The sequence below is a fragment of the Embiotoca jacksoni genome, unplaced genomic scaffold, assembly GCF_022577435.1.
Source record: "Embiotoca jacksoni isolate LCO1_2020_lvr unplaced genomic scaffold, fEmbJac1.0.p SCAF_11, whole genome shotgun sequence".
In the NCBI taxonomy this organism is placed as follows: Eukaryota; Metazoa; Chordata; class Actinopteri; family Embiotocidae; genus Embiotoca; species Embiotoca jacksoni.
The window spans coordinates 7,677,394-7,700,232 of record NW_027185241.1 but is presented as its reverse complement, the minus strand read 5'-3'; the positions used below and the strand labels follow the sequence as shown (position 1 = coordinate 7,700,232).

Below are 22,839 nucleotides of genomic sequence, written 5' to 3'. Positions count from 1 at the left end.
AGGAAACACACAAAAAATGCTCCATTATCTAACAAAGTCCTGAATTTTAATTTTTTTTTTTTTTTTTAAAGTAAATGTACATCAGGTATGCGCAACAAAGGAGACATTCTAATAATGCAAAAATGGATATGGGATTATTATAAATATTGATGCAAGGGAATGCCAATTGAATTGCAGAAAAGTTTAACTACTTTACATACTGCTGGAGAATGTAATTTAGTAAATCTATCGTGTTTTGTGTATTAATTTGGTACTGTACAGCTGTATAGCTGTCAGATCGATGTAATGGTGTAAAACAGACTAATTCTCTACAAAGTGAGTAGAACTATTAGAAGGATAAATATTGAGTTAAACTATTTTTCAGCATGGATAAATTGTGTGCTTACATCCCCATATAAAAAAAAAAGACTCAACATTTGGTTTGGCAGTGTAGGCCAAACTTTATTTATCTAGAAGGTGTTTGCTGAAAGTGAAGGTGAGTCTTGAAATTTAGTATGTTTAGTATCTAAACTTCTAAGGTTTTATGTTTATCAACTGCCATGATAAAATAATCTAATCCGTCTTGAAGAGTCTTGTAAATACACGTAGTGTGGCCAAACTGCAAGGCGCAGGCTCTCCTGCCGGGTCTCCCTCAGCGTCCTCCCCTGCAACCATCAAACCAACCGTCTCGCTGTGATCCTCTCTCCACCTCTCTGTCTCTCTCTCTGTGGCACAGCGAGCGGAGTTTATGTGTCTAGTACTGTACTGAGCGAGAGAGAGGGAGAGAGAGGGAGCTCTACTTTGAGTGACGTCACCTCTCCCATGGCGTCACATTGACGTAGCGCATACCGTAGCGCTCTATGTGGAGGCAGAGCCCACATAAATGCACTATTTGACTTTCTCCCCTCAGACAGCACACATAAACAAACCCGCGTTACAACCCTACACTTTGCAAAGCGCACATCAGCTCTGACACACTCAGCTCTCGGGAACGGACGCAGACACACTCCTTATTCTCGGGAGTTTGATTTTTTTTTTTTAATGTAATTTTTTTCTACTTTTAGAAAAAGAAGAAGACCGCGAAACTTTTTTTTTTTTTTTTTTTTTTTTTTTTTAATTATTTTGCCTCCGATGCATTCTGATCTTTTTTGATCCTTTTCTCTTCATTATTTCAATTCTTGGTGATTATTCTGGATGGAAATAGGATACTTCATGCGAGGTTATTATCGCATGTAAAGACGGAACCGATACAGCAAACCAGTGAGTAAACTGAATGAATGAATCACTGACATTATAGCCCACTTGTTAGATTGTCAGACGTGGAGCCAAACATATTAACCCTCAGCTGCGTATTCGTGTTTTTACTGAAATCATATAGTCATGTTGAGTGTGCAGGCTACTCTAATATCCTCTGTGTCCGTTTGTTCAACTTTGTGCGCCTAACCTGTTGATAAGTCTGCCTCCTACGCATACAGCTGCTCATATTGTCTGTGTGCGTGCGTGCGTGTGTGTGTGTGTGTGTGTGTGTGGTTTCTCCAAATGAAGCTGAATTCGAATTTAATTTGCGCTGGGAAGGTATCATATCCTTTCCGGTTGTCATGGAAATGAGATGCCTCTCACTCACACAATGAATAGTGGAGTCAGACGCACAAATGGTCTGAGTGGAGAGTAGTCTAACCTACATTCAGGCAGGAGCTGAGAGAGGAGAGTTAATGCTCTTTGATTTCTTGCCGTGTTTTGTTTTTTTTTCTTGGGCCTTTGGTAGGATTTTTCTGGACAGGTTGTGCTCTCAATGAGTGATTTATAAGTTTAACATGTGGTGCCGTTTGAGTGTGTGTTTGTGGGGTCGTGGGTGTGTTTGTGTTTATGCTATCGATAGGCAAGTACACTATTCAATCAATTAAAACATAAACAGCACTATGGTGTGTGTGTGTCTCTCAGGATTAAAGCTTCACAAAACGGTCATAACCTTGTCCAGACAGTCTTAATTTGTATATTACGACTATAATTGGGTTAATATAGGCTACGAGTTCTCAGTCACAACATGTTGTCTACTGACTCTGAGAGAATACGACCTCTCTCTCCCCATTGATCCCAGAAGAAAACTTCCACCATAAAGCCACATCAAATATCTGCAGCTCATTGTGAAAGCATAGTTTATGACGAGGAGCAAACAGTGCCGAGTTGAGGCACTTGAGTAACTTGCTGATTTTACCTTTTTTTTTTTTTTTTTTTTTCCCTCTCACACACTCAGCACGCACGCCGTCACGCACGCAGGCGCTTCTTGACAGTCTCCCTCTCAGGGCTGATTTACAGTACTCACATATTTCTCCGGTCTTTCCTTTATGTCCTGTCTTTTCTCTGTCTCTGTTTGCTGGAAGCCTCGCGCTGTCCGGGGTTATTGGTGCGAGGGGCTACCGGGGGCTACCGGCGCTCCGGGGCGCGTGCTTTGTAGCTCTTATGTGGTTCTCTTGGTTACCGGTGCGCGCGAGGCCAGAGCCCCACCGGCCGGCTCGGCCTGAGAAGAGAGCGAGAGGGGGGACCCGTTTGTTCATTTAGAAAAAAAAAAAATACAGACTGAATGTCTCACTTTGCAGAACATATTCTTTTTTTAAGTGAAGACACCCAACTCAGGTTGCGATAAGAGCGCATGCATTTACATACAATTACGCTTTCAGCTTCACAAGTTTAAGAATGTGGTTATTTTTGCTTATAGAATAATGTCTTATTTCTGCTGTAATCAGCTCATTTCTTTTAGGCATAAGGCTTTTTTCTGTGCTTAAATGGCTCCGCAACGAATTGAATAATGGCTTAACTGTTCTAAACCATCCCTAATCAAATCAATGTTTTTGCCTTGTTTGTTTAGGCTACTCTGTTTGTCTTTTTAAGTTTATTTCAATACATTTGAAAACTGTGCCAGGCATTACATTTGTATAACCAAAGGACCACCAAAGTTCATAAAGGTCTGTGTTTCTTCTTATAGAATTGGCCTTTCCGTTGTTTAGTGAAAAGTGGTTGTGGTTGTTGTTGTTGTTGCTGTTGTTGTTGTGGACGAGTTTGATCTGTTGACATAAAAGTAAGAGACACGACAGACTGCAGGTGCCTGAAGCCCTGAGAGTTGATTATGAGGGTTGTGGCTTGTATTGAGATGAACACTGGGAGACTGAGTGGTCTCAGCCTGACCGTATCACAGAGGGTCTGTGTGTGGCAAAGAGAGAGAGGGAGCGCGTGTATATAACGGAGTGTGTGACAGAGAGGGGGCGCTCTGGGCCTTGAAATCTGCCGGCCACAGTTCGTCCTTCTGCAGTGAGAGTTGGAGGCGCACGGCGCACAGGAGCCCGCTGGTTTGGTTTCAGGTCCGACTCTCCAAAATTTCTCGATTCGTCTCTCCCTCTTGGATGAACCTTGAGCAGGCAGGGTGGTGATTAGAGGCAAGAAAAGCGATGGCCTGCAGGAACTGGCACATACTGCTTTGATCAAAATTGTCACTTTTGTAAGTCTGTATTTTTAGGAGTTGTTTACAGTTGTTGTTGTTTTTTGCTTGGTCGAATTTGTCTTTTGAAGCGTAAAATTTAGATTATAATAATACTGCAACACACTTCAGTATTAGAATGAAACCGATCGCCCACGTAAGTGTAAGTTTTGAAATGTGCCAAAAGTCCTCAGCTGTGGTTGTTAATTTTCTCTATGTAGCATGGATTCAGTGAAATATTTAATTCCAATGTTGATGTAAATGTGTAAACATTTGGTTTTCAATGGATTTGCATGGATAAGTGTATTATTTTTATACCGTCTCGGCGACTGGCATCTCGTTCTGACGCGCGTACAGTGTTTACATCCCCTTTCATCTCTCTCTGCTCCTTTTCAAATGATTTCCTGACTTTATCTGTCAGATTAGTTGTTGTTTTTTAAATAATGATCTATTTTAGGATAAAATAAACTCGTTGTTTCTTGTCTTTAAATTATGCAAACAGTTCTCTTGGCCAAGTTTTGGTGAGTGTTAGGAATGTTGCCCAACCTCAGCTACAATTTTAAGTTTTGGAAAGCAATATAAAATATTGCTTGTTTAAACAATAATGAAAACATCGCTTACCTTCAAGTAGCCTATATTCGTATTTGATCCTGCGTAGGGATGATAGCACCCACTTTTTTTATTTACCCTGCCGCCACATCCTTGGCTTTAAACCAGAAAATCTCTTCCCAAGGCACAGGTTCGGAAGAGCGCGCCCGGCTGAGCTCGGAGCCCCGGCGATCGGACACTTCCTCTGCGACGCCCGCCGAGTCCTCCCCGCTCCAGGAGCCCTGTCCCGGCCGCAGCCACGCCACCCCTAAATCCCGGACACGCAGCATCATTCAGCGCGAAGCTCTTTCACCAGGTACAGACACGACCACTCAGTTTCTCTTCAGTTTCATTGTGTTATTCTTTCATTTTTCTTTCTTTCTTTCTTTCTTTCTTTCTTTCTTTCTTTCTTTCTTTCTTTCTTTCTTTCTTTTCTCAGCTGATGCATTTGTATAAAGTACAATTGCTGTGACAAGTCTTTTTTTTTTAGTGGCGTGTTTGGTGAATGTTGTTTGGAGATGTTTTATTGAAGGAAAATGCAAAACAGCCCCGAAAAGTACATTTAAGAGTTAAATCATAATTTAAGCCATAGGCAGTAATTTAACTCATTTCCTCTCCCTTATTGAGGTACAGAAATATGATCAAGTATTATGCTGGTGATCCTTCCTTTGTGCGCGTGAGTTGCAGCTCGTGAGCCCTTGTGTATGTGTGTGTTGGTGTTTCGGGTGGCAAGTGCAGACTGAGTAGACATTTCAATCATTAAGACAAGAGACTTGTGAGACCAGGCACACCTAAATCCAGAAGCTAGGGGCTAATCATATAGCACAAGCATCGATTCTCTTAATGACTCAACAAGATCTTCAAAAGTCTTTATGACTAAAACAAGCCAAATTATGGTTTCTATTTTCATTTTTTGTACTTTCAGTAATTTTTTCAAATGTATTTTCTTTCTAAATAATTGATGTGTAACATATCAATGTATTCATATAGTGTCTTAATATAGTTTAAACTCTTTTTGGAAAATGAAACAGATGATATACCTCTCAAACAGCAGGCTTAGATATAGATTATTGTTAGGTGTAATTGTGTCTCTGTGCTTAGTGCATATGGAAAAATAATTTTACTCATTGTATGAGACGCCACTTAATTTAAACAATTTGTTTCATAATTATAATTCAATGCCCAAAAAACAGTGTTTTTGTACTTATGTCTGCAACTTCATGTTTTCATTTGTTAGATCTATGGCATTCTGACAATGAACAAGCGCACTCAGTTATTGGAACAGCTGCAGTTTGTCCAGTTGAAATGCACACCTCGAGGTTAGAGACTGTTTCCCTTTGCCTCACTATGCTGCACCACCTATGTCTGACTCTGCTTGGGTTGTGTGTCCTCTTGCTTGCACACACAAACACTCGCGCGCACACACACACACACCTGCATGCAAGTGTAATAAAGGCAATCTGATGGTGGTGTTGGGAGTGTAGAGGGTTTCCCACAGATTGGCTTTGGTGACGTAAAAGTAAAGACGGTCTAGTCATACAGCTTTACATGTGTTGGTGAGTGTGTGAGAGAGGATGCAAGTTTGTGAACATGTATCTGTGTATGAGTGAAGGCTTGCCTGGTAAAGTACCAAAGAGGGTAACACATTTGTAGACACAAGTAGTTTTACAGGTTCTTTTCAAGATAAGGGTGTATGTTATTAGCAGAAAGAGCATACACAGGTCCATGTTGACATCTTGTGTGTGTGTGTGTGTGTGTGTGTGTGTGTGTGTGTGTGTGTGTGTGTGTGTGTGTGTGTGTGTGTGTGTGTGTGTGTGTGTGTGTGTGTGTGGAAAAGATAGCACATACAAAGCTTCTTTACTCACCTGACACACACAGACAAACTTCACGTTTTATAGCATTTTTTTTCATCTTTGTCCCTCATTCTTTCATCAGTCTTCAGCTCATAAACCTCTTGTATTTTGTGTCCATGCAGTTTCTGGTAAAATGGCAGGTGCCATAACTCTTGAACACAAATATACACAGTGATGACTACGATTTGAGGCTTGACCTACTAACACAGAAAGCCACATAGTTCACCACTGTACCCTCCTCTTCTCACAGTTAATTTTTTTATTTCATGTCTCTCTCTCTTCCTCCTCTGATGTCTAATCAGTTGAAAAAGTCTTCAGGTATACAGCCCAGAAAGGCCCATGACACCCATAATGCAGCATGTGTGTTTTTCCACGTGGGTTGAAGAGCTGGTCACTTGTAGAAGAAAAAAAACTTGATGACGTCAAGCATACGTAGGCCTACAGCTTGACTCATATCTAAAAATAAAATACACATCTTAATATTCCTATTGAAACGTTTGTTTTTTATGTGTTGGTTATAATGTGCTCATTGGTGGATATAGGAAAAAAAATATTTGTATTTCAGTATACCAAAGAAAATTTGTTTTGATTCTTTTCAAATTAACTGTGGGATTATTATTATTTTATACTGTCTAATTTGAGAGATCTGATCTCTTTTGACCTTTTGGCTTTTGGTTCTAATAAGTCAGGCCTGCAGAAATAAATAAATACATAGTCGTAGTAAATAAAGTTATAAGCTGAATGACTGTATTCCGTATTGTTTTGTTATTTCTTTTACCTAATTAACGCTTGGAGTCATCCTTTTGTTTTTCGACCCCCCACAGCTAAAACGCATGTTGCCCCTCAGGTATAATTTACTTGTGTTTGAGCGGCTAAATAAATGTGTTACTCTGTCTGCCTATGGGTGACATTTGTGTAGTTTATTAGGCTTATATGACCGCAAACTAAAAGTCCCAGGGTGTTTTCTAAATCTCTTATTATAACCCCATTTTGTCGAAGTTGGTATTAATAAGAAGAAACGGCAGATTTTACGAAGTTACAAAACGTTTATTTTGCTGTAAATTGATTAGAGCCGCGAATTAAGGTAACAGCCTTTAATTCCCTAAACGAGCCTGAGTGAGTCCGCTTGGATGGAGGTATTTGTGAGTGCTTTAACAACAGCAGGAACGATACGTCCCGTATTTGACTAGACAAACATGACGCGCGGGGAGCGGGGGCGATTACTGCAGAGCGCGCGCATGCTGGGCGTCAGTGGGAGCAGCACACTGTTGACAGTTCCTCGCTCAGGAGCGACGAGTAAACACCAAAAAACCCTGGCTGCGCTGACACTCATGACTTATTGTAGCCCGCACACACTCAACATGCGCACATACACGTGCACGCGCAGAGGCACGCACGTAAACGCAGGTGTTAGGGATTACGCAAAAGGTTTGGTAAGACAAGACCACAAACACACACAGATGATGTTGCTGTAACTTTACAGAATTAAATCAAGAGGGAAACTCAAGACATGCCGACTGGCGTCTGCAGCAGTTAGAGGAAATATCTGTGTCTGTCTGCATTTATCTGTGTGTGTGTGTGTGTGTGTGTGTGTGTGTGTGTGTGTGTGTGCAGCAATCATCCAGCACCACCATGGGGTTCCATTATTATTTAATGTTATCTCATCTGCTTTGCCATCTGACTAATCAAAGTCCACCCACACACACGCGCACTCGCATGCACACACACACACAAATACTTGGACTGGATCTTGGTTTGACCGCTCGGCCTCAGAATCGTGCATCGATCAACTGCAGCTTCTCTAACCGACACTAACTGTGGGAGAATCAGCAATGTTTGAGGTTGTGTGTATGTGTGTGTGTGTGTGTGTGTGTGTGTGTGTGTGCGTGTGTGTGCGTGCGTGCGTGCGTGCGTGCGTGTGCGCTCCAAATATTTCTGCTGTTTGGTACAAGTGCACAAAGTGTTACTGCAGGAAACTAAGTAAATGGTAATATATGGAAAGTTTTGTTGAAAGCTTTTCACAGCGTATTTATTGAAAAGGTGCATTAGAAAACATTAATAAAATTGTGCAATCTGTGACACCTCTCGAGCTGAAAAACTGCCTGTTCCAATAGAGCTGTGCAAAAGCTGTTGCCGCTGTTTAGTACTGCCTTTACGTGCATGTGCCTCTAATAGAGCCCTTTATCCTGTAGCTTTACTGGAGGGCCTTTGCTGTACTTTGCTTCTGTCTGCAACCTCCCTCTCAAAGTCCTGCTCCTCTGTTCAAATTAGTTTTGAACTAATATGTCATTATATTTTCTTCTCTGACTGATGAGTGTTGCTGCAGCTGTACTCTACTAACACCATAAACATGTTTTTTGAATGAAATGCTTTTGGAATACATGTGGTCTGATGTGCCGTGCTACTCTGACCTGTGTGTGCTCTGTTTTCCCGGCAGACATGCCCTGTGTGCAGGCTCAGTACGGGCCCGCCCCTCCAGGTTCAGCCTACTCTGGCCAGTCCTTCAGTTACCAGGGTGACAGCTACGGCTCTGACCTCATGACCCCTGACTACACTAAGCTGGACCTGGGTGGGGGCGACATCTCTGCCGCCGCCACCACTTCCCTCCCCAGCTTCAATGTCTTTGTGGAGGGGAGCTATGAGCCCAAATCCTCCTGCCTCTACCAGATGCCCACACACAGGCACACAATCAAAAAGGAGGAGGAGAGCTACCCAACTGCCCCGCCACTGGAGGCCATGTCCTCCTCCACCATGTACTTTAAACAGTCTCCCCCCTCCACTCCCACCACCCCGTCTCTGCCACCCCAGCCTGGCACCTCCTTCCTGTGGGAGGAGCACCTGGCCCCTCCGTCGCACCCTCACTCTCTGGGCTCCAGCCTGGAGACGGGCCCCCTCAAGTCCCCTCGCTTTCCACACTTCTACCAGCACTCGCCACCCCACAGTGGCGGCAGCGTCGGTGGCTACGAAAGTCTGGGAGGAGGACTGGTTCGCACCTCTTCTTCTTCTTCCTCCTCCTCCTCCTCGGTCTCCCATCCTCACGGCCCACCCCTGGAGCAGCCCATGTACCAGCTGCACCGTGGGGCTGGGGGCAGCAGCCTCGCCTTCCGCTCCCTTGCTCTTGGGCCTTGTGGCCCTCTACTAGGAGACAGCCTGCCCTCGCCTCCCCCTCGAGGCCCCCAGGGAGAGGGAACCTGTGCAGTGTGTGGGGACAACGCGGCCTGCCAGCACTACGGCGTTCGCACTTGTGAGGGCTGCAAAGGCTTCTTCAAGGTAAAAACCCTCTAGAGTCAGTAAGTTACAAGTCAAATGACAGTTATTCCAAAAACGACACTGCTGCCATTTCAAGCTTTCTGGTTAGCGTGGAACCTTCACCAAAGCTTTGAACCTCAATGACGTGTTTGTCCTTTTGTGGAGTGACTCAACTTTTCTACATTTTAAATATCAGTGGATCTTGTGGTTCCTAGGACAACGTCCACTTATTCTTCTTCTTTTATTGAATTCCCAAATGTCATTTAAATCCACTCTTGTTTCTGACCTGTGTGCCTTTGTGCAACCAAATGCACACACTCAAATTCATAACAGACATACCACCTTAAAATATCATCCAGTATCTCTGAACTGGCTGCAAACTGACTGACGTGTTTCATTTGCAGCAATTTTCTTCCATTTGCCTCGCTCCCACTCTCCACCCTTCTCTGCACTCTCTAAATCGTCTTTAGAGTCATTGCGAAAGCACAACACACCCACAGGGGTCGTCTCTCCCAGCAACCAAGTGGGCAAAGTGTGCGTGCGTGAGTGAGTGTGTGTGTGTGTGTGTGTGTGTGTGTGTGTGTGTGTGTGTGTGTTACATGAACATTGAACGATAAAAACACATATTCTCTCTCAGACAACTAGGATTGACGCTCAGCCACTCAGAAATAAAGTGCAGTGAGAGAGCAGTGGAAAAGGAATCCTCCTTGAAATCAAAGTTTCCTCTCCACATTTGTAATGAATCAGTGGCCACAAAGTTCACCACAATAGACTGACACAGTACTGGGGATGATATGAGTCAATTTGAAATTTGGCACCTCGAATTATTCAATCTAACAACACTCAACTTGTTGTCTGACATCCGACCTTACCGCGCACGTGCTCACACACGTACATCGTTTAATATCACCAAGAGTCCGTTTTTAGTCACACAGATTTTTCATTTTCCTTCTTCAAGTCATCAAAATACAATAGACTATTCAAACAAAGTTTTGTGACAAGTGCAAGATATTATATAACGCCATATATGTTTAAGGCTAATTGGCAAAGCACTTGAAATTACAGTAAACTCACACTCAGTGACAGTCAAGTAATTTCTTTGCACAGTTTTTGAATTAAAACATTTTCCGGCGGACTTGTTAAGCATTCTAGTGGTTGCATGAGACAAGACAGAGAAAATTAAGAGACAGCAAGTAGGAGGGTGCAAACGCAGAGGTAATTGAATAACGCCTCTGGTAGGTGGAAATGAATTATCCTTCTTTTCAATTAGTTTCACAATTTGTTTTTATTTAGTAATTAATGAAAGCAGCGTCTGGTGGCAGCAGGCTGCGGGCTGTCTGCTTGCCTGTTTGCTGCAGCGTTCTGCCGCCACACACCTTGCTATGTTTCCTTTGCTCACACATGCAGATGCAAACAACCATGCACACACAACATGTGCACACAACCACACATTAAGAAAAACATACAACATGTACAGATTTCTTTCAGTCTGCTTCCCCTTGTATCGAGGGTGCAACAGAAACCAAAACCTGTCTTTCATACACCTCCTCTTTTTCTTATATTCTCAGCTACATTTCCTCCATTAACCTGATGGTTTTATTGTCCCCTAAAAATATTTTCCTGATTATATTTAAACAACCATGAATAGTTATTACACATTAAACCATAGTACAGGCTTGCTGTAAAGTATTGTTATTTCATTAGTGCAATTTGAAGCACATTTCTCTCTGTGAATTAATTTGGGCTCTTAAAAACAAGTAGCTTTTCCTATGTTTATTATTTTGCTGAACAATTTGTTCCATTATTTGGTTTCCATTAATTTTGTGAACTCATTCAGAATTAGAATTTTCAAACTTAAAAACCATCTTCGCTGTTAGTGTAATACATTATGTTAAAAACAAAAAGAACATTAAAGTCACCTGTTTTTATGCACCCTATGCACTAACCACTAAGCTATTCCAGCTCTGCTTTTATCAGCCAAAATATACAGTCAGCTCAGTGCACAGTTTTCATTTTCCATTGCCTGCACAGCATGTTTGTCATATGCACATCATTCTTCTACTCTAACTCTCAGTTTAACGTCAAAGTCATCAGTCATCAGTCATCATTAACGTCATCAGTTTTCTGATGCAAAGTACATTTAAAATTTGTCATTTTAGTACAAATTTGTCCTAAGCAAGAGGATAAATTACAGGTCAGTAGAGATTGATTAAATTAGAGCAAAGTATACTTTACACTCACGCCCACTTAAAGGCTGGCCTAAATAAGTAGTCCATGTAAAGAGCACAAGAAAGATCTAAATACTTGATAATCATAAAGAGATGATTTGATCAGTATTTATGTTTGTGTTTTCACCTGCACATACATTGAGGCAGCACACTAATATAAGACACTAGTTAGTCACACAATATTAGCTCAGATAATTAGTGTCTCTGCTGAGACACCAGTCGCTCTACACTGCTTATTGGAAAGCAAAGTTACAAGAGCTCGAACTTAAACACACACACACACACACACACACACACACACACACACACACACACACACACACACACACACACACACACACAGCAGTGGATAAAGACAGTAGACAGCAGGAGACAGACTAGCACTCATTCATCATGAGAGCTTAATTTATCAAAACCTTAATTGATCATTGCAAAATCAGGCTTTCCTTGGAACCAGCTATCTCATAAATTAAGCCCTGGGGTCACTAAAAAGAAGAATTTCCCCCTCAAACTGCCACCAGAGTTAACTCAGCCTACACCACGTTCTCCTGTAACTCTTAACCCCCATTACACTGGAGGAAAACACAAGCTCTTTAAAGTTTAAAGGAAAAGGAATCACAATTTTTTTAAATCCTGAAAGTGTCAGAAAAAAACTCATAAGTCAAGCAGGTTAATTTACTGTTGGAAAACATGTAAAAAAAAAAACCAATGGTGTAAATGTCTTTAAACTTTGACTTTAAAGATGTAAATAAAAGCAGGCATGCTGAGTCTTTGTGCGTCATCCAGCTTCTCACGCAGCTTTGCGTATGTTTAGTTCGGAGTCCCACTAAACGGACACTATTTTCCCTCAACCACATTAATGACCAAGACTATCTTATCCTGGCGCGCACGGTTCACTGACCATTGAAGGGATGAGAGGGAGACATTCACAGCGATCTGCGGTGCCATGGCAACGACTCTCATCCGGCACTGGCGCCCATTACGCGTCAGTTCCGCACTCGCGCCGGAGCATATGGAATAATTGGTGTGTTATTGGTCTCCCGGGGGCACGGGCATGTGTGGCGCGAGGGGTTCCTAATTGGATTTATTTGTTTTGATGTGTTTTAGAGGCGTTAAAGAAAAGGGGAAGCCGTGGCAGTTTCCGTGTGTTCCGTTTGTTTAATTTAGAGTTTGTTCTGGTGCTGAGTGATTGGACCAATGGAGTCACGGCTTGCCAGCATATGTAAACACTCAGCAAATGACAGTAATTAGAGGCTAATGTGGATGTATTTTAGTCTATGTAATTGTTTAGTTGTAACAGATGTGCACCCAAGGCGAAGGCTTGTCCATGAGAGTCATCCTTCTGTCAAAGACGCCGGTAAAGATTGGCAGTATGGCCCTGAAGGCCTCACTGGGTTTGTCCCACAAGATCTGATAATGTTGGTTTGGTTTTATTAAGAATGATTTACTGGGTACTTTAAATAGGACTGCCCTGCGTTCTCACAAATTAAGTAACAGCCAATGTATAACTATGAAAATACCCCCCCCCCGCCCCGAAACCTTCATGTTGTCTTTAAACACAACTTTATCCAGTCCCAAGCGGGAGGGATTGGAACATAGGTGCGCGCACACACGGAAGCGTATAGGCGTTTACTATTATCTCAGTTATTATTGTCTTTCGTGAGCCCCCACGTGGCCCGTTTCCTGATTTCATTTTAATAAGGTCAGTAATAATCGCGCGAGCCAGCCGAGGAGAAAACAGCTCCCGCGGGGCCCATTGAGAGAGGCGCGATGCGCGTGGCCCCGAAGGTGCCACGAGCTGACCCGCGAGCTTCACAAACAATTTGATCACGCAGCTCTTGCGGCCACTGTCCCCAGTCTCGCGGGACCCACCTCGGCACGCCACGCGCTCGATCCCCATTGTCAGCTCTGGCGCTAATAAAATTGTCCCTCCTGCAGGCGAGGCTTGTTGGAAAATTAATTTTATCTAATTATACTGATGTCACCACCGCCTTTCAGCGCGTAATTAAAATCTGACCTGCGAGCTTCTGCTTTCATTCTTTGATGGGGAAGGGGGGGGGGGGGAACAGAAATTGAATTAAACAAATCAAATATTGGGTGTTGATTGTGTTTGGAGGCTGATTATCTGGTATGCTTGTTTCTTGTTTCTCCAGCGCACAGTGCAGAAAAACGCCAAGTACGTGTGTCTGGCCAGTAAGAACTGTCCTGTGGACAAAAGGAGACGCAACCGCTGCCAGTACTGCCGCTTTCAGAAGTGTCTGAGTGTGGGCATGGTGAAGGAAGGTAGGAGATCACACACCTGATACACACTGGTTACACATAATCCTGGTGTCTGCTATCAGGCTTTAATAGGCCGGTAATGACGTGGCCTGTCGTAGCATCACACACACATACATCCACTAACTTGTCGTCTCTCCGGTGAAGGAAGAACAAATATACATCGTAACAATTAGTACCTGCCATCTTTCAAAATCCTAAATTCAGGATGGTTTTAAAGCTTTAAAAGAGACACAAAGGTGACCATCAAGGCTTCGCACTTTCTTCGCATACCAGATGTGTCATCACAACTGTCTGTTGCTGCATTACAGAGATGTTTTGCTGATGTGTAGAGTCAGTGTGGCACTCAGACTGGGTTTCCCAGAGGTTTCTCACCTGTCTCACACCTCCCTTAATATCCCCGATCCACATACGCACACAGATAAATGCAAACAAACCCACACAACACACATGTTTCTCTATTGCATTTACACGTGGAGCTGCAGCCTTCAGAACAGCTCCACTGCCATCTGCTGGCTCGCAACCTCCTGTGTTGGGATAGTCACAATGTTGGAGAGCTCCTGTGGAGAAAGCTTCCTTTCACTATTTATTCCGCTGCTATAAAGTACTGATATCAAGCCAATCAGTCGGATAACAGAGGTTCATTTTGCATGCCCGTAAATGTGACCACATTCAACTGAAAAGCCTCTTCACTGCTGCCTCTTTGTCTTCTGTCTTTCTCTGCTTCACAGTGGTGCGTACTGATAGCTTGAAGGGGCGCCGAGGCCGTCTGCCTTCCAAACCAAAGAGCCCCTTGCAGACAGAAGCGTCTCCTCCTTCTCCACCCCTCAGCCTGCTCTCTGCTCTGCTCAGGGCTTATTCCCACTGCACACCTCGTGACCTTGACTACAGCCAGGTAACCTAATGAAATGCACACGCTCATTGAGAAATGTGACGAGTTTAGGAGTTCTTTCAATAATTTCTCCGCTTTGTGTCTCACAGTTCAGTGCTGCGGACCCTCCGTCCTCGTCCTCAGATGCAGAGCACATCCAGCTCTTCTACAGGCTACTCACCATCTCTATGGAGACCACGCGGTGCTGGGCTGACCGTCTGCCCGGCTTCTCTGAGCTGCAGCGTGACGATCAGAACCTGCTCATCGATTCTGCCTTCCTGGAACTGTTTGTCCTGCGGCTGGCTCACAGGTAAGAAGGCAGAAATGGAGCGTGTGTTGTACCACCACCAGCAGCATTAGAAGATGTCAGAAAATAACTTTTGACTCTCTTCATTCAACATAAACTTGTAGGTCCGCACTCATATGTTCAACCCTGTACCGTTTCAAATGACTTCTTCACACTTTATCAACAACTTTGTTTCATTTCTCACGTCATGTTAAGAACAAGAGTCATTTGATATCCTTTACCGTTACATATAGTGCGTAACTGTGCTGGCAAAGCTGTGTGCTGCTGTGTGGGTGTATCTCCAGAGTAGGAGGAGTGGAGCTGAGTAATCGCCATATGAACCAAATTATGAATGGAGTCTGTAGCTATGACAGCAGCTACACCCACAGAGTTCCGCTCCGCTCGTCTGATATCTGACGCACAGAAGAGCTCTGTGTGTGTTCTGCAGGCTAAAACTGTGCTAACATTGTGAACTGTGAATTGACAGGATCAATGCCATCTAAAAGCCAGTCAGCTGAGAAAATAAAAAGGGCTGTTATGGAAGGAAATACATGTTCAATTCTCCTGACTGAAATAAAAAGAGCATTGACTTCGTTTACTTCATGCATCCAGCAGTGTGTGTGTGTATATGTGCATGTAAGCACATGTGTGTGTGTGTGTGTGTGTGTGTGTGTGTGTGTGTGTGTGTGTGTCTCACATGTGGATACCTGTGGTGCCATTATGACGGCCCAGGCCCATCTATGCCTCAGAATTACCCTGGGTTACTGGGCTGCTCTTGTAAGGCATGTGGCTGGTTAAATTTATGGGGAGGAGGGGGGGCCGGGCTACAAGCTCATCCTTTTGTCTGCACTGTTGTCCAGGGCAGAGGACCAACTCAGTCAGACACAGAAGCACACTTACTCACACACACTGATGATGTAGAATCCCAACTTTCTCTCCTCCTCCCAGTGTAGGTCCAGGTGCAGGGTGGGTAGAGGATAGGTGGTGGCATCACAGTCCCAGCAGGAGGGGATCAGGCTGGGACTCTGACTCATGCTGAAGGGTGGACTCATAGGGGCCTCTCTCAAACACACACATGCTCACGCACACTGCTCATATTCCCATCAGCCAAACTCCCACGGCACCGAGGAAAACACACACAAACGCAGCACTGTCTTACTTTCTCTGTGCTCCGTGAGAGCAAAGGATGCAGTCCGCACTCCCATCGCATTGTTGATGCGGCCCTGTAATGACCCTGTGTTGAACCTACATGCCTTGTCGAACCCCACACAAGAGTGCGTCTGTATGCCCGTGAGTGTGTGTGTGTGCTCAGTGTGCGTAGAGTAAATTTGCTTCGCTCTTCTGGGCCGGCATTGCTGTAAGCACCCGTTACCAAACAGTTTCTGTGGTTATTGGTTGATTACCGTGGTGACAGTGTCGTCAGGGGTGAGTGGAATGTGTGGCAGACATCCAGCTGTGCGAGAGTCTGTGTGTGTGTGTGTGTGTGTGTGTGTGTGTGTGTGTGTGTGTGCATCTGCCCGGCTGATGGTATTTACTTAATCATGACAATAAGACCGTCAGACGGATTTTTTGCATATCTTTCCTCATTGACTGTCTGCATTATATATTTCAAGTAATCAGATCTGATCTGTGCGTCCGGGTGGAAATCTTCATTTTTGGTCCAAAAATGTTTTTATCCGCACTGGTTGCTATAGTAATGACATTGCACCCAGAAGTTGAAAACACACCAAAATTGAGGGTAATGAAATGGGTTTGCTTATTCACCACATGGCAATGTGGAGCCATGGCACAGGTTTTATAAAAACATTAAGACAGCATCAGAGGCAGAGGAGGATGCCTGCTTTTCTTTATTTCATGCAGCTGTTGCTGCCAGTATCACTGTCCAGCGAGGAGTGTGGTCCAGACAGACCAGCTGTGACTGACTCCCTCCACCACTAAACTAGCATGTTTCCCGCATGTGTGATGTACACGTGAAATCTTCATGGCGTCAAAAGTCATAAATGTAAAGTAAACACCTGAAATCTGATCAGAACAGTCAAACCTTAATGGAAACCACATTAATGTGTTTAAAACATATTTGTAAAAATCACGTGTTGTGATTTTTGGCTGTTCAGACTTGTGATCAGATTTCAATCAGGTATGCACATAAATCAGGTTTAAACTGACAGTCTGAATATGACCTAATATATGTCATATTTTTCTATGTCCTAGTTTCCACCCATTTGTTTGCCACAAATTTAAACTGTTCAGTTTTGCAGCATCTTCCTGTCAATCCATCATGAAACGCATTGTGTCCACAAAGACTGTTCACACCCAAAAAACATTCAAATTCAAATTATGCACTCTATTTATGCTGAATTTGATGTAAATTTGTAAAACAAATTCTGCAAAAGACTAATATATGAAAGAATAATTATGAAAAAAAAAAATCTGGTCACAGAATCTTTGAGACTGTCGGGGTTAGCAGGGTTTAGACATCTTTAATCAATAGGGGGACATTTTACATGGGTGATGCTTTAAAAGAAGTCATGAACGTCAAAAACAAGTTCAGTGTTCTTCCCCCTAACAGGTGACGAGCATCTCCCCATGCCTCCTGTCCCCAACACGTGTCACTCATTTATTTTCTTGTCCCTATTCTTAATTTTTTTTTAGTCATATATTAACACTTTAGTCCTTATACCAAGCGCTAATTGTTTTTGTTTGCGTCTTTGTGCATGTGTTAGGCTTAGAGTGGGTGGAGAACCTCTTTTAAACTCTAGTAAGGATAATTAGACACAAATGGCATTGCATCTTATCCTTATAACTACTAAACCAGTGTTTGTGCAGGGTGTAATTTGAGGCTTTCCCTCCACTCTCTCTCGCTTTCTCTCTCTCTCTCTCTCTCTGTTCTCAAGATGATCTGTTCGGAAGCACACATTTTTTTCCCCTTGCCCTGCTTCTTCCATGTCTGTTAGCTAATTTCGATCCTTTGTCTTTGCCTTGAACCAAACACTGTACCAGCTCTCCACCACGTTCTCCTTTTATGCACTAATAAAGACCAGTCACAGCCGTCCGTCGCTGCTTGCTCTCTCTCTCTCCGTCTCTGCTTGATGGTAAAGTAGAGGGATGTTGTGTGTCGTGAGTAAATGATGGTTAAATACATCTGAGAAGCCTTTTCATTTCCTCATTAAAGCTTTGTGTTTCCACTGCACACCACAGCCTGGGCACATTAAAGCCATAACAGTTTACCTATCTGCAAATACACACACACACACACACACACACACACACACACACACACACACACACACACACACACACACACACAGCTCAGCCCTCTGCCCTAACCCTTCACCCCACCCTGCCACAAGAAAACACAGGAATGTTTTAAAATGCTATAATTTGGAAAACACAACCTTAATCAGCTGCATGCCTGTGTTTGATGTGTGTCCCGTTTCTGAGTGAGTGCGCATACTACCAGGTTTTCTCATTGTTTTTATTGTAATTGTTTCCTTGCCCCAGTATCTCAAGCTATATTTACAATACATGAGGGAAAATACGGCGTTTCATTGGAATGAAGATCTAACTGTACTCGGTCTCTCTCTCTGTTTCTCAGGTCAATGCTCTCAGAGGATAAACTGGTGTTCTGTAACGGCTTGGTGCTGCACAGGTTCCAGTGCCTTCGTGGGTTTGGAGAGTGGCTGGACTCCATCCGGGACTTCTCCACCCACCTTCAGAGCCTAAACCTGGATGCCTCTGCTTTCGCCTGCCTGGCCGCCCTCGTACTGCTCACAGGTAATAACAGATTTCCCATCACAAAATTACCAGCAGGAGCAAATACAATTAAAGGATCCGACTTCTGCAAACAAAAAATAGCTTTCTCCACTCCACACATGCACTGTCAATCAAGCAGCTTATCTGTAAATATACAGATACAAATGCGCGCACACAACTTCTTTCCTTCTTTCCTTTTGTCCAGTGCTTTGCCTGTGGGTGATTCAATGTGACAGTGATCAGGTGGATACATCCACTAACGTCACACATACGCTCAAAGACACACATGTGCATGTGTGTTCTCACACATATCTGCCTGAAACAAGAACCCGATACCCAGAAGCACCTGCTGCACCTGCCACACACCTGGCCCTCTAATCAGTGTCCATGTGTGAAAGACGGAAGGAGAATTTCAGCTCTCTCTGTGAACACACATCTAAGATAAACCGAAAAAGAGAATAATTTAGCTGTCAGTAAAATGCATTAACAATGTTGCCTAAGGTGACAGAGGATACCGTGCAATTAAGTGTTCACAAGGTAATGTTTTATGGCTTCACGTCAGTCAGAATCTGTACATTAATGTGCCATGGGTAAAATCCTCCTCCCCCTGCTCACGGCTTCCTTACCTCACCCTGCCCCCGCCACCTCCTCTTCACCTCTTTTTCTGTCGAAGCCCTCAAACCCCATCCTCACTCTCTGGGGGAGCACTTAACTCTGTGCCTGATCGACCAGCCCACTGTTGAGAGCGGCTCTGGAATGGCATCTGCAGCGTTGTCAGTGGCGCTCTGCCACCTCGGCAAAGCACACAGCACATAGCCATAACAGAGCCACCAGAGCCACCAGGCGATCGACCACTTCAGAGTGGCCTGTGCAGAAAGGCAGGCATCGATCTCTCCCCAGGAGCTCGCGAACATAGAGGAAGAAGGGATAGGGAGAGCGGGGAAGAAAGAGAGGGAAGTGAAAGTGTGTGAGAGCTCTGAAAGCCTCGGTGAAAGGAGGGCTGGAGTGACTGCAGCAGCAAACACAACAAACAAAAGAGTCACATAAACAAACAATAAATAAGCTTCAGATAATGGATACCTCAAAGTGAGACTGGTCTTAGTGACAGCCTCCCTGCAGCACAGACTGGCTTGTGTGTGTGTGTGTGTGTGTGTGTGTGTGTGTGTGTGTGTGTGTGTGTGTGTGTGTGTGTGTGTGTGTGTGTGTGTGTGTGTGCGTGCGTGCGTGTGTGTGTGTGGGTGTGCGCGCACGCAGGGGGCTGGACACCCTGTTCTCAGCAGAATGAGTTAGTGTCACATTAGGTCTGGTACGAGTGCCACTGGAGTTGCTATGGGCAGCAGTGTGTGTGTGTGTGTGTGTGTGTGTGTGTGTGTGTGTGTGTGTGTGTGTGTGTGTGTGTGTGTGTAAATTTATAATTTCATTTGGCTGCTCACAAGGCCAAATAATCAGCTAATTGTTGAGCACTTTTGTTTCTGTCGGTCTTAAATTCTTAAATTGCAGGGACTATTTATGTGGCTATGTGCTCCAAGGTTTAAAAATACACATATATATATTCATATATATATATATATATATATATATATATATATATATATATATATATATATATATATATATATATATGTTCTTGTATATATGTGTGTGTATTATACGTGTATGTTGTGTGAGTGTATTTGTATGTACACAGTGTGCAGAGGGCTTATTAGGTTAGACTGAGTATTGATCTGTAGTGAATGAGACAGGTTAAGGCCCATTAAGAACATGAGCCATACAGGCTAATGAGGTGGAATTCAATAGAAAAGAAGATGTAGCTAATGCTCTTTCAGCTGAATGAGCTCAGATTTATGTATGTGTGTATTTCTTTTTCCACTGACTTAATTTTTGCCGTTTAATGAATTATTCTCCTAACGTCTCTTTCTGTCTGCCTTCCTTTCTACCTACAGAGCAAGTCCCAGGTCTGAAGGACTCGAAGCGAGTTGAGGAGCTGCAGAATAAAGTGATTTGTTGTCTCAGAGACCACCTGGGCTGTGGCCCTTCTTCCTCCTCATCCAAGGCTGTGCCTCCCCTGAGTCGTATTCTGGGTTTAAGGGCAGAGCTCCGTTCCCAGAGGACCCAGGGCCTTCAACGAATCTTCTACCTGAAGCTAGAGGACCTGGTGCCGCCCCCACCGTTGATTGACAGGTTCCTGGACACTCTGCCCTACTGATGGCCTGGGTTGACCACACAGAGAAAAACCCACGTCACGTCCTGTCCAGGCCTTTCCCCCCTAGGAGCATGCACACACACCCAGAAGAGAGGCACTCTCCCTTCTGACTGATGCAGAGCAGAGAAAGCCAATCAAATGCTTCTCACTCAACAGGACAGCTAAACAAGATCGTCTTTCACCCGAACGGACAACCAACTAAATGCTTTTCACCTGTATAAAAGACATTTACTCAAACGCTTTACCACTTTTTATTTGATCCTCCTGTTTTTCTCATGTCGGGGAGGATGATGAGGCTGAGATGGACGAAAGAAAAAAATACTTTTTACTGTCCTCTCTCCTTCTGGGTGGCAGCTTGTTCAGCAAAAAGGAAGGTTTATGAGTTCTGTTTATCTGTGTTTTGGCCTGGCTCGTTCAGTCTGAGGACTTCCTTTTAGCCAAGAGGGACGCAGAGGTGTCAGTGAGACAGATTGTTTTTTAAAGCTGTTGATGTTGCAGTGAAACACAAGTCACCTCCTACTGAAAGGAGGAAGGTGGCGTTTTCATACTGATATGAAATGTCAGAGGTCAGACAACATAAACATAGAAACAAGCAGGATGCAGATATTTCATAAACACATGGAAGTGGCTGTTGAGGTGGGCTCTTGATTACAAGTGCAATTTGTGGGCTATCTCACCACAAAAGGAAGGGACGCAGGAGGAACAGTCTAATTTCAAACTCTAAATTATTTTAATACGAAGACTTGTCCTGTACTGTCACTAGGTAAAAGAAAGAGACAGTATACGTCTGGCTTTAGGCAGCAGAGGAGATACTGTGCACTAACGATCGATGACTGAGTCACCCAGACTTGAACTTGCTCTGCTATGTTGTTTTTTTATTAACTCATTTTGAAATCATAGGTCGAGTAGGAGTACAGAGGAGTGAACATGGACAGAAATTGGCTTTTGAAGCACTTACACCCTGAGAAGGGCTAGAAGCACAGACACACACCCTATGCCTGCTCGCCTGGAGTACGTCGGGGAGAGGAGGGTGCTCGACAGATAGCTGTACGTCCAGGGATGAAACATTCCACATTCATGCTCTTTTTCTTTTCCTTTCTATCGTGGAGACTGTGTAAGAGTGTGGAGGACATGGTTGCAAATTGTCTTTGTGAGTACGCTTAGAGAAGCCAGGATCATATGCATGGTGTGTTATAAGCTGTCAAGAGCTGCCATAGCCTGTCAAAACAGCTCAACCTGTGTTTGTGTCTCAGACTGCAGCTCTATGGGGATCTCCCTGGGCCTCCACCACCCACTCACACACTCACGGCAGCCGTTTTAAAATGAAAAAAAGCAAAGTATATAGATATAAATATAAATATAAATATATATATATATACAAAACTAATATTTTGAAGTGTTTTTAGCTTTTTCAAATATTGTGGTACGAGTTGTGCATTGTTTTTTGAAGAAGAGAAACAAAAAAGACAAAAAGTTGCTGTTTTTTCAATGTCCCTCTTTGGTTAGAGTTCCTGTTCAATTTTTTTTTTCTTTCTCTTTGGTTCACTGGATTTTCTGTTCAGCACTTTGAAATCATAAACTAGTTCTGATTATTCTGACCCACTGTGTCCTGTGTTTTGATTCTTTAAAATTAATTTACTCCTTCACAAAAAATGCACGAAAAAAAAAACAACCCTAAGCATCACATTGTTTTGAAACTTTTTAAAAGTTAAAGTCCAAATTTAAGTTTATCCGGAATACACGTGTGTGTGTGTGTGTGTGTGTGTGTGTGTGTGTGTGTGTGTGTGTGTGTGTGTGTGTCTTGTCAGACACAAAAGCCTCTTGACAGGTAAAAGGCCTTGTCTGTCTCCTGAGGGACCCTTGCGCTCTCAGAGAGAGTAGAGGGGGATTAGGAGAGGGAGGAGGGGGGAGGAAGAGGGAGGAGAGGAGAGCTTTATGTTAGCATGAGGTCCAGATCAGCCTCCTGCCTCGTTAAACACCATCGATCGCCACGGTGACATTTCACAGCACATGCCGTCTATACTGTCACTGCCATCACTCACTGGCCGTTCTGCACAACAGCATGAGCACTAGCACACAC

At 43.7% G+C, this 22,839-nt stretch overlaps 1 protein-coding gene across 3 annotated transcripts; it reads left to right on the top strand.

Moving 5' to 3' along the window:
* Positions 1–1,125: 1,125 nt before the first annotated feature.
* On the top strand, positions 1,126–22,357 carry nr4a3 (nuclear receptor subfamily 4, group A, member 3). Of its 3 annotated transcripts, none has more exons than XM_069142879.1 (8): positions 1,126–1,239; positions 4,185–4,355; positions 8,330–9,162; positions 13,523–13,652; positions 14,378–14,541; positions 14,628–14,827; positions 18,399–18,577; positions 20,500–22,357. In XM_069142879.1, exons 3-8 carry the CDS (start codon positions 8,332–8,334, stop codon positions 20,760–20,762), a joined length of 1,767 nt encoding a protein of 588 aa, XP_068998980.1. In that variant the 5' UTR covers positions 1,126–1,239; positions 4,185–4,355; positions 8,330–8,331; the 3' UTR covers positions 20,763–22,357. The 3 variants fall into 3 exon arrangements, with proteins under 3 accessions (XP_068998980.1, XP_068998981.1, XP_068998979.1); XM_069142880.1 differs by lacking the exon at positions 1,126–1,239 and adding an exon at positions 5,277–5,358 and having other exon boundaries at positions 4,219–4,355; XM_069142878.1 differs by lacking the exons at positions 1,126–1,239; positions 4,185–4,355 and adding an exon at positions 4,694–4,715.
* The last annotated feature ends 482 nt before the right edge of the window (positions 22,358–22,839 follow it).